General features: G+C 38.2%; 1 protein-coding gene and 1 long non-coding RNA gene across 2 annotated transcripts in view; both read right to left on the bottom strand.

Moving 5' to 3' along the window:
- Positions 1-3,161: 3,161 nt before the first annotated feature.
- On the bottom strand, positions 3,162-8,333 carry LOC137079390 (uncharacterized). Its single transcript, XR_010905491.1, has 4 exons — positions 8,063-8,333; positions 7,617-7,851; positions 4,795-4,860; positions 3,162-3,871 (listed from the first exon to the last, which is right to left on the bottom strand). It is a non-coding gene; the product is annotated as an uncharacterized lncRNA (long non-coding RNA).
- Positions 8,334-9,359: 1,026 nt separating this feature from the next.
- The window catches only part of LOC137079520 (fibronectin), a 34,089-nt gene continuing 30,997 nt past the window's right edge, over positions 9,360-12,451 (bottom strand). The window contains exons 29-34 of the mRNA XM_067447472.1: positions 12,180-12,443; positions 11,523-11,783; positions 10,510-10,770; positions 10,124-10,384; positions 9,751-10,011; positions 9,360-9,664 (exon numbers count right to left, since the gene is read on the bottom strand). Coding sequence (XP_067303573.1) covers positions 9,360-9,664; positions 9,751-10,011; positions 10,124-10,384; positions 10,510-10,770; positions 11,523-11,783; positions 12,180-12,443 — 1,613 coding nt within the window. The remainder of the gene's footprint in view (positions 9,665-9,750; positions 10,012-10,123; positions 10,385-10,509; positions 10,771-11,522; positions 11,784-12,179; positions 12,444-12,451) is intronic.

A 12,451-nucleotide genomic window follows, 5' to 3' on the forward strand; every position in this document is an offset into this window, starting at 1 on the left:
AATAGAAACTCAAAATATGTATCTGAACCACATAAAAAATGTGATAAAACATGAAAATAGCACTATTTGGCATGTTTCACTGCATCATCAGAAATAAAACACACACAATTACCCAATATGCTTACAAAATCTTTTAATAATATTTTAATAAAGGTTGTCAAATCTCAAAAAAATGTTCATTATATTAACTCAAAATTTCATTTTCAATGAACTCAAAATTTAAAGGCAACCAGGTTACTTTTTACAGTGAATGTGACATCAGTTAGAATCTCTTGAAGCATCAAAAATACATTTTGGTCCAAAAATAGCAAAAACTACTTTATTCAGCATTGCCTTCATTGTCTACGTGATTTCAGTGGTTTGTATCGCGTGTCAAACTGCCAAACTGCTGAAATCACGTGACATTGGCGATCCGAATCATTGATCGATTCGCTGATTCATGACTGTTTGAATCTTTATTTGAAAAACACGGAAGAGAAGACAATGCTGAATAAAGTCGTAGTTTTTGTTATTTTTGGACCAAAATGTATTTCCGATGCTTCCAGAGATTCTAATGAACTAACTGATGTCACATGTGGACTACTGTGATGATGTTTTTATTCCCTTTCTGGACATGGACAGTATAGTGTGCATACACTTGGATACGCTCTCAAACTAAATCTAAAATATCTTAATTTTTGGGTGAACTAACCCTTTAACAAATATTTTAGTATTTTATAATTTAATTTATTTCAATTTTCACATGTTGTTCATGATACAGTAATTTTTTACATTTTATTTTTTACTTCAAATATTTTTTTTTACATTTGTTTTTGAAAATGACTCTTACTACTATCTACTACTACCCTGCACTTTAGGCTTATCTTAAAATATGTGTAATCTGCAAATGTATGTTGCAAGTTGTTTAGTCTATATATGTATATATATATATATATATATATATATATATATATATATATATATATATATATATATATATATATATATATATATATATATATATATATATATATATATATATATATTTTTTTTTTTTTTTTTTTTTTTTTATGGCCATGTATGATGTCTTAAAGGGCGAAATTCCTTGTATGGCACTTCCTCCAGATGTGCTCAACGAGCTTTGTTCGGTTAAAGGGAGCCGTCGGCAGCTCCGTTCAGCTTGTTCAGCTTCCCAGCATTGCAGCATTAAGGAAACAGTGGATGCAGTTTGTGTGTTTGCTCCCGGTCATGAGTGGAAACCGCAGGCGGTTAAATATCATTTTTTTGTTGGCAATCGGTGCGGCGTGTAAGTGCATATATAATGTCAACAAAACGAATGTGTAGTAAATCAAAATTTATCTAGGGATAATGCCATGATGTATTGTGTGTGTGTGTCTGTGTGCTTGAGACTCACTGCTCCACTGTATGCCTCCATGAGCTCGGCTCTTTTCGGAAAGAATTGGTTCAGCGTATCTGTCTTTTATAAATAAAACTAAAGACTCTTCTAAGATATGAATGATGCAATACTACTCATACTCAAGATTAACATGAGATTTGCAGAAACTGTGGGTGTTAACCCTTTAACTTTTTAAAGTTTACCAATACTTTTTTTTAATTGGATGTGATTCATAGTACATAGTACACTAATATAAAGAGGAATTTCACTCATTTCTACCTGCAAGGTAGGAATAGAAGATCTAGGAGCACCACAACAGATGCCTGTGACTGAATTATATAAACTTTCTACAGCAAAGTTTTAAATGCAGACCCAAATGCTATACATCCATCATTTATAGTTGACCTAATTAATACACATACCTTGAGAAGTACCATTTTTTTTCATATAGTATGATTTGGAATACGATGATCCCACCTGACTTGAATAGATCTGTCAAAAAGGGAACTATGAATCCAATTCAACATTTTCCTTCCAATATCTTAACCAGTTTAATTAGTTGAAATTAGACTCCCTCCTTTCCACATCTTATTGTAGACTTTCTTCACAAAAGTGTTAGACTTGGAGTTTTAGACATTTGTCTATTTTTTTCTCCTGATGTAACGCTCCCTGATTTTGATAGTGTTTTGAATGTGTTTTGTGTATGTTATAATAAATAATGTATTTTTGTATGAGTTGTGTGGACTCCAGGAAGACTAGCTGTGCTCTTGGGCATCACTAATGGGAATCCAAATAAATAAGCAAAATAAAAATAAAAAATAAACAAGTCAGAGACTGTCTATGTCACAATGGCAAAGATGGCCACTACGCCTGAGCCCTCAGCCAAGATGATCGCAGAGCCAGAGCCTTCCGCCAAGATGGCCGCCGAGCGTTTAGTTGTCCTACTGCGCCTGCAACGGCAGAGCCTTCAGCCATCCACAGCCGCCAATCCAGAGCCTCTCTGCGTCATATTCGCCATGGCTTTTTCCGTTTGTTATTTTTAATGTATTAGCAAAGACTGCAAACAAACTTCTTTCACATTGTCATTATGGGTTATTTTTTTGTAGAACGTTAAGGAAAATAATGAACTTAATTCATTTTGGAATAAGGCTTTAAACTAACAAAATGTGGAAAAAGCGAAGTGCTGTAAATGCTTTTCAGATGCACTGTATAGCCCTCATGTTATCATTGTATCTTAGCTTTGTACCACTGTTTGGTGAGTTCATGTCCTTGGTCCAGTTTGTTATGCTCAAGTCTTCGTTTTGTATCGGTTCACACTGGGATTTAAATAAACTGCACATGGGTTCACTCCTGCAGTGGATACGTTACAGTTATATTGTAAATAAAACATGTTTTTTCTATTTCTTGTCACAAGTGTAATATGCTAATCCACAAGAAACTGAGCCGTTAACATAAACTAGCCGTTACGCTTTTTTCCATTGGTAAGAGATACAGACCCTCTCATCTCCCTATAATAAGACAATATCTGCTCCAAGACCATGAAAATATGGTTCAGGAGACATCCAAAATGTGTGCTGTTTCCTCCAGGAACGGGGTTGGAAAACACTGCATAGTGTATTCGAGCCTTAAACCATCAACTCTAAGAAAAGGGGCGTTCTAAGAAAATATGAAGATGCAATTACATCGCTTGGCTCTTCATTTGAACCAAAATGTTTGAAGTTTTCATTCACAAACTTTAATTTCTTTTTAAAGATATGTAAGTTGCATACATCAGGTAGAAAATACAATGTACAGTTTAAAAATAATGCTTGATAAATTAACCATTTATTTGATCTAACTACATAAAGATTGAATCATTTTATGATCTGGTTACAGGAAAATACTTTCTTTAAAATCTAAGCGTTACAATATGTTTCTATGGTCAATCAATGTATTCTTTACATCTACTCTTCATTTCAAGTGACCTTTGCTTTTCAATCAACAGATATGATTATATATTAGATATTACATCACAGAAATTCAGTAATTTGTTTTATTATGATTGGGTTCGTTAGAAAGGATTAGTTAAGGAGACATAATCAGTCAGTGATTTTAAATTATATTTGTTTCGATTTTCTTTCATAGTGATCATAAGAAAGAGATGCTAGTTCAGAGAACTAAACGCCACTTCTGTTGGTTTTGTATCTACATCCCTGTACAGTCCACCCATCAGGAAGCCAGTTTACTCAGTAGTGACACACACAGGCTGGGAATAGGCGCTTTGGATCCTGTCGTTTTTGGCAGACACGATGATACAGTAACGCGTTGCAGGTTTTAGGTCAGTAACTGTAGCGATCTCAGTCGTGTACAGGAACAGGACCCCATTTGCAGGCAGAGATAGGGTGTCCTCGGTTAGGATCAGAGTGTAGGAATCCACCCCTGCCACCCGAGACCACTCGACCTGCAGGGACTGTCCTGTCACGTGGACAACCTTCACCTCAGGGACAGACAGCTGCTCTGTAGAGGCAACAGCATTGATTAAATATTTGACCTCAGTTTAATAATGCTATAAAAACATGTCCGGGGAATATTAATATTATATATATATATATATATATATATATATATATATATATATATATAAATATATATATATATATATATATATATATATATATATATATGGAAGAAGATTCATCTAGAAATGAGTCATAGCTCCATTTATACATAATTATATGTAAGTATTACTATTCTATAAATATATTTATAAAGACATATAGTGCATTATTAAAACATTTTTACATTTATTTATTTTTTATAATTATTATAAGTCATGCATTTGCTTTTTCAATGCACATGCTCATAATGCCTTGCTATAATGTTATTATATTATAGTTACAATGACTTTCAGATTTATTTCTGTCAAATAAGTGAATATATTGTTATTAAAATGGGCCGAATTCAAAACGGTTAGGAATCAGCGTATTGATTCATGATTCGGATCGCGTGTCAAACTGTAACTATAACTGTTCTTATAATGCAGTATAGGTCTTAATGACTTTATAAGTATATTTATAGAATAGTAGTACTTACTTACTTATAGATAAGTACAAATGGGCTAAATAATATATGTGCAACATATAGAATGTTTAAAGTATTTTATATCTATATATTTGGTTACACTTTATTTTAAAGTGTCCTTGTTACAGTGTAATTATATATTTAAGTAATGAGTAATATTAATCAACTACATGTAGGAACAGAGTTTCATTTAGGGTTAGTTTCATGGAATTATGCATAATTTACTGTTTTATTACTACAATATAAAATGTACAACAAAGTAGCCTACATGTAAGTGTTGCCGTGAATAATATTTTTGTATATATTGCTCTGTGTGTAATTGGGGTGTAAGCTGTGAACGTGTCTGTAGTTCATCTCACCAGGAGTCAGTTCTGCATTCATCCTCGCATATTTCAGATTTCTCTTCCGGCGGTTCACGGTTTGGCCTGTAAAAGATTTGTGTAAATATTTCATTTCATTTTGCACATGCAATAAATTAAGATGCACCTGCCAAATATGCACTTACTTAAAGTAATATGTATGGTTTATATATCAGTTAAGGTCAACTTCCACAGAAAATACACTGTTAAAAAAATCCTATTTTTTACAGTATTTTTTTGTATTTTTAATTTTTGTTTAAAACTATGTAAAATTACAAACAATATCTGTAAATTAATAACTTGACTTATTTTAAGGATTATATATTATTTGCTGTATCATTATTTGCTGTAATTTTAAAGTAAATCTTATTAGTTTTATATATTTTCCCTGTAAAAAAAAAACACACTGAGAAAAGTTATTTTACAAATTTTACTTGTTTAATTTGATATATTTTACTTTAATTGTATGGTTTTCTCCCCGAGTAATTAACATTTTTCTCTGTTCATTAAAAAAGAATTATACTGGTCTGTCTGAATACTCAATTTGCACATGGATATAATCTGCGTTTTATATGTGTGTGTTAACTGTGTTATATCGGTGCTGCTTTAGTCTCACAGTATGTGATAATTAAATTTGAAAAGGCTATGCTTTGAATAATTAAACAAGAGCACTGCATGTTTCACAGTAGATATGCAGTGCTATTACGTTTTATAAATGCTTGCTCTTTTTTTAGATGAATTAGGGGGTGAATTAATCACCAACAAGCCCATATTTATGCCAGGGATCGCCTTGATCTACTGCTGATGAACAATATTCGTTTATGGTGTTTAATATCATGGAGTGGTAGCCTTCCTGTAAAGTTGCATTTTAGCCAGGAACAATTTGATCATAGTAGCTTCTTATAATGCCTATAATAATGTAAAGTTATAAGCGCAGCGCTGCTTTGTTTATGTAACCCTCTATAATTCTTCTGCTTCACAAGCACCACCTACTGCACAAAGTGAATTTGCATATTGACGCAGCATATGCACAGTGTTTATTTAAGGTACACTATGCAACTTTCCGTCCACTGGAGGGCGCCTATTCAAAACAAAAGTGTAGTTTGATGACGCCAAGTGTGAGCGCAGCATCTTGGGACATGTGGTCTTCACCTCACAGCCGTGGAAAATAGGACTCAGGCAGAAATCATGTTCATTGATGCGGTTATTAATGTTACTGTAGTGTGAAGCAGAGCAGGACCGAGTGTTGAGGAGCTGAGCACGACCGCTGGAGCGATTGTTATACAAACACACGGCTCGCGAGTACCGGGACTTTTATTATGACGGGCCACAGTCGCCGGGCGCCTGTACTATTTCCGCTTTTCTGGTCATGAGGTAAAGCAGCTCTGTTTTATCATATTAGATACATTTAAGTGTTTAAAATGATGCTATGACGTTACTCTGTGCGTTCGCTCGGGCGCTGCTGTGACATGTTCACATTGCTGAGAGAAAGCGTTTCTGCAGAATAAAACCGAGGGTAGCGCAGATATGACGCGATTGACAGGCGACTCGCTCAAACGCTATGCTGACACTTCCTGGTCCTTGGTTAAAATAGCAATTTTCTCAAAATTTACAAATAGTTGGAAACAGTTGGGATATTGTAAGTACTCAACTGAACAAAATATACAACACTGGCCTTGTGGTTTTGGATATTTTACTGCAAAAATACTACATAGTGCACCTTTAACTGGTGTACCAACAAAATAATTTTTGAATATAGGTAGACGAATTAATACAGTTATACAGTTATTAGAGAGAGAGAGAGAGAGAGAGAGAGAGAGAGAGAGAGAGCGAGAGAGAGAGAGAGAGAGAGAGAGAGAGAGAGAGAGAGAGAGAGAGAGAGAGAGAGAGAGAGAGAGAGAGAGAGAGAGAGAGAGAGAGAGAGAGAGGAGCGATAACAGGACCGACTGACTATCAGCTTGCTCCAGCACTTTTGGCTGTAAGAAACTCCTGTCAGGATTTATAGAGGCACAGAGTGATCAATTAGGACTGAAAATGTGTGGACAGGGTTATTTTTGAGGCTGACCCTTTTGGATATGCATTTGTAGGAGGTTCGCTTTCAAAAGCAAAATTTATTGGAGGAGAGTATTAAAATGAACCACGTAAGAAGATTTATGAAATATGCTCTAGTAAATGTACTGGTGTTTGCGCCATGTCGGGTGCTTCTTTACCTCCATGACATACATTAAGTCTTTATTTATATAGCGCTTTTCCAATTGTCCAATTGTTTCAAAGCAGCTTCTCAGTGTTAACAGGAAAATAATGCAACAGAATATTAGCTAATTTCAATGATCATATAGTGTCAATGCGAGCAGATCGGTAATATAATTGAAATTTTAAGTGTCCCCAACTGAGCAAGCCAAAAGCCAAACTCCTTCAGGGCCCGAATGGAGAAAAAAAAACTTGGGAGAAACCAGGCTCAGTCAGGGGTGCCAGTTCTCCTCTGGCTGACGAACAGACCATGTAAGATTATGATTCTGGCAACTTTTCAGGTCAGAAGTCATATTAGATATAGAATCTTGTCTCCAATCTTTCAAATATCTTTTATCGGTTTACCTATAAAAATAGTTCAAAGCACAGCTAGCCATGGATTATCCCTTACATAAATAAATACATTGTCAGTGCATCTACATTATGTAATACTGTTAGGGGGTTCTTGTATGAAGTTAACCAAATTATTGAATTTAAATGATCAAATTATTAAATTTAAATTGCACAAAAGCACAAAAAGTATGATTATGTCTGGACTTAGTTATGAACCACATGTCCTTCTTTCTTCTTACCAGTAACTCTAGAGGCAAGGCTCTCTCCAGCAATGTTCCAGGCGGTCACAGCAACATTAGAGGCCAGAAGGCCAGGAGACCTGACAGCTGAGGCTTGAGGTGGCACAGACAAGCTCCCGCCCGCCAGAGTGCAGCTGGTAAACCCTGTATCCCGTGGTAAGAACTGATGACTCCCAGGCCACTGTGGCGGAGGAGTTATCACCCGTGAATATGATGTTCATCGGCGGACAGGGCACTGAAGGAGGAAACTGTGTTTATAAGAGAACGTTCTCTACAAGAAGTTATCTGGAAATGCTGAATGTTCTTTGACAGTGAAGGTCTTTTTTTATATTTAGCATATCTAGACACTGTATCATTCTTCTGAAATGCGTCTGCCTTAAGATTTTAGATGTGTTTAAACTTTTTTTCAAAAAATGTAGAAAAAAATTTGACTTGTCGTCTGGTACCTGTGACATTTGTAATCGTCTGAGATGGTTTGCTGATCCCGGCTGGGTTTGTGCAAGGACTGTCACATTGTAAGGGGTGCCACAGGGCACAGGTAATTCAAAGTAGCTGCTGTTTGTCCACATAGGATGACACGTTCATGTTGGACTGTGGTTGTCTTGTATATGGCCGGTACTTGCACCAGGTGTGTGATTTCAGAACAGTCTACAAAACTCCAGTAGACCCTGAATTAGAGTGTCACTGCCCATCAGATGGTTCTCACCCTCACGGAGCCAGGAGACACGGGACTGGAGGGGAGTTTCAACAGAGGGTCAGTTCATAACAGGTGTTGTTATTGTTAACTAAAAGTAAAAATATAAAATGATAATTTTAGCTCTGATTTCACAAAGCGGACTGTTGAGTCTGCTTTATGAAACTTCTGAGCTTTATGAATCACTGTAAAATGGTTTCTATCCCAAACAGAACAAGATTACTGGTATTTGTCTCACCCCATTGGTAGATAATTTTACTTGTTTTAACCAAAGGCACTTTTTGTTTTAGTTTTTTCTCCAGAACTGTCATTTTACTTATCTAGCAAAAGCCTATTGATTTAAGAATTTTTAGATATTTGAACTGGTAACAAGACAAAAATAAAAAAAATAAAAGACATACAAAATTAAGAAAAGCATTTTTTGCTGTATTTTTACTTGAACCTGAAGACTCGAAACGCTTGGGACTGCACACATTGCTTATAGGGCTGTCATGGCCCAGATCAGACACTGATGACGAAACTAACGACTCAAACCCGAAGACAGAAGAGCTGTAACGTTACTAATCTTTCCAGGGAACAGACGTGACTAAATGTGAAGTGACAAAAGACTGAGTGACTCAGATTCGGAGGTGTGGTTAACAGAATGCATGGCCTGAAGACCCAGCTGAGCAATTAATGAATCATTTCTTAAAGTTGGGCCTTGGCTGCATTAGCTTGAATATGACGAGGTCAGGCTAATTTGGATATGAACATTAGGTTTTTAAGGAGGGGGAAAAGCACACCACTTTAAAAGAAATAAGCGGCATGCGGCACATTGATAACGCTTATTTTGATTTTCACATTTTCATAATCGCAGGAAGCCAAAATTTGAAACCGAAACTCAACAAACATAAAAGACACCTGATAGAGACACAAGATATCATTTGGCCAGTCAGCACAGCCATCTAATAGGCAGTCATTGCTGTGTTTTAACATTATTACAAGGACATAAAAGATCACAATCTATACGATTCTCTTGGAAAGTAGATCATGGATGTCTTATAAAATGGTCAGATCGCCCACCCCAGATCGTTAGACACGTCTGGTTGTATACCTGCTCCTCTCTCGATTGGCACAGTGATGGAGCTGTTACAGGTTCCATCTGAAGCCTGTGCAGTGAAGTTGTACAATGACCCACAAGTCAGTCCACCAATGCTGCATGAAGTGCCTGTGGTGTCGCAGTGAAGTGTGCTCCCATCCATGGTTTGAGCCCATGTGGAGTACTTCAGCGAACCTTGGCTCTCTACCCACGAGAGTGTGGCAGTCCTGGTGTCACACTGCACTTCTACACTCATGTTCTGTGGCTCACAGGGAACTATGTAGACCAGAAGGAATACAGCATGTCAGAGATTTCATGCCAAAATTGAATGCTTTTCATTTAAAGCCAACGAGTGGACTCACCAGTACGGAAGGTGACCTGCTGGCTAGCCAAGCTGGTGCAATTTCCAGCCGAAGCAGTTAAGCTAACGTCATAAATCTGTCCACAGTGCAAGTGATCCAGGGTGCAGTTGTTCGTTGTGCTTTTGCAGGTTTGCACATCTCCGTCTCTACCGCTGGCCGTGAGCTCGTAAGACTCGGCCACCAGAGAGGGCGACCACGATGCCATCATGCCGTTTGAGTCACACACTGGATTCATTGTTACATTCTGAGGAACACACGGTGCTGTAAGAGAATTAAATAGAGAGGAAGTGGGTGTGAATTATGCAGATTTAACGTAGCTCTCAAATCTCACACATACGCAGTGTGTCTTCATGCCACAAGTTGAACACGGTACCTGTGTTCATCTTAACAGGAGGACTCCGCAAGCTGCTGCATTTGTCGGAGGACGCAGAGATTATAATGGCGTACTGCATTCCACACTTCACTCCAATGAGGTCACAGGACGTGCTTGTGCTGTTGCAAATCAAAATGCTTTGGTCTTGACCTTCAGCTGTGGCCACATAGAAGGAGGATCCTTCATTCACCTCCCAGCTAACTGTTATATGGCTGCTGTAACAGTCCGTATGTGCAGTGATGGAGGTGAGGGCGCATGGAGCTGCAGACAGAAAGGACAGAGATCACTGACTGACAGACAGACAGATAATACAAAATTGAACAGTTGGTGGATGTAGCTAGAAAGCTCTTGGAGTTTACAGACTAGAATGTTTGAGAAGTTTGCACCTGTCTGAATCTGGAAGGCGTTGCCGGGTGCGCTGCTGCAGAATGAATTTACAGCAGTGATGTGGAAAGTGTACGTGGCTCCACACAGCAGGTCGGGAACATTGCAGTGCAGATCTGTAGCTGAGCAGCTGGAGTTAGCGCCGCCTTTTTCCTCCGCCAGTACAGAGTAAGATTCTGCGCCCATTGCTTCTAACCATGTCACCCAGGCTGAGTTGGAAACGCAGTCTAGGATTCCTACCTCTCCTTGCGGAACACAAGGAGCTAAAACAGCCAAATACAATCCGTTAGCTTAAAGCTAGGATCAGCATTTCCAGAAATCATTGGCAGTAAAAAAGTCTGCCTGTGACAAAACAGTACATATGGTACAATACATACGGAGCACCTTTAGGGACAAGGTGGTGGAAAAAGATATTACATTATAAAAGATATGGAAAATGCATTGACATACTGTATCTTTTTTTACACCACCACGTGTCATTAACATAATTTTCATCACACAGTTAGATGGAGTCGGGAGTTTAACACACTGAGCATCTACAGCACCTGTAACCCTGATGGGAGGAATTATCCATTCTCTAACTCTTTAACCTGATTGTGCTTCTCTGTTTGTGATCAGGCGTTTTAAGCCATTACACTTTGGCAAAGTTTTCAGTAATACAGTATTCTAATTAGTTCAAACAGTTTAAAACAGCGCTAATGTAAAGGCCAAGCTGATCACATCAGACCTATCTGAGAGAATAGAGACTCACGTGACCATGCAACTGTAGCTTCATGAGAGTCTGCAAATTAGTGCCTATGAATGTTAATTTCTCCATTGTTAATGATTTATCTCATCCACCCGCAGTTATTTCATAAGGTTATTTTTTAACATGGGGCTCAATTTTTTGCAAAATATTTTCTTATTATTTAGCCTGCCTGACCTGTGGATTATCTGCTGTGTCCATGGATATAACCGTGCATCATTAATATCTGCATCCTATCCTCTGTGGTTTATGTGTCATTGTGAAAGTTACCTGAAGTAACATTGACAGCAGTGCTGGGCTGGCTCTCACAGCCACCCCTGACGGATGTCGCAGTGATAGAATATGAATGACCACATGACAAGCCAGTGATCGAACAGCTGGTTCTATCAGAATCGCATGACAGGACAGCTCCTCCACTGGTCGCTGCTCTCACATGGAAAGATTCTGCATCTGGATTGGCTGCCCATGTGACAGTCATGAAGCCAGCAGAGCAGTTTACCTGCACATCAATGGCTTGAGGAGGACAGGGGGCTAAAAAAGAAAGGCACTTTTCATACAACTGTTCTCAATGTTGGCTGCCAGGATGCATTGCTACATGGATGTTACTCTGGGGTTGCTAAAGTGGTCTGAAGTGGCTGCTTTGAAAGTTCCACAATGTTTACAATAGGAGTTTCAAACCCTGGAGAGGGACCTTGCTGCAGAATTCAGGACACACCTGCCTGTAATGTCCAAGTAACCCCAAACACAATTATTAGCATGTTCAGGTGTGTTTGACTGAGATTGGTGCTAAACTCTGCAGGATTGAAGCTCGCAACTAGGCCCTCTTCAAAAGGCCTTCTTATAAAATACACACACAAACAAACACGCACACACACACACACATTCAACATAAAGTGTGTATTTTAACAGTCTGCGTGTGCGACTTACCGGTAATAACTTGTGTGAACAAACTCTCTTTGCTACTGCATGCAGGGTTCATGGACAGCACAGACACATTATATGTCTGTCCGCAGAGCAGATGCTCCAGGTTACAATGAGTCACGCTGCTGTTGCAGTAGGCCATATGGGTGCCATCTACAGTGATGCCCTCAGCCTTGTAGGACAGTGCCCCACTGGCACTTTGCCACGTCACAGCCGCAGAGTTAGACAGGCAAACCAGAGATGCTTGCACATTAGAAGGTGTACATGGAACTGAGGAA

Source organism: Pseudorasbora parva, chromosome 6, assembly GCF_024679245.1.
Source record: "Pseudorasbora parva isolate DD20220531a chromosome 6, ASM2467924v1, whole genome shotgun sequence".
NCBI lineage: Eukaryota > Metazoa > Chordata > Actinopteri > Cypriniformes > Gobionidae > Pseudorasbora > Pseudorasbora parva.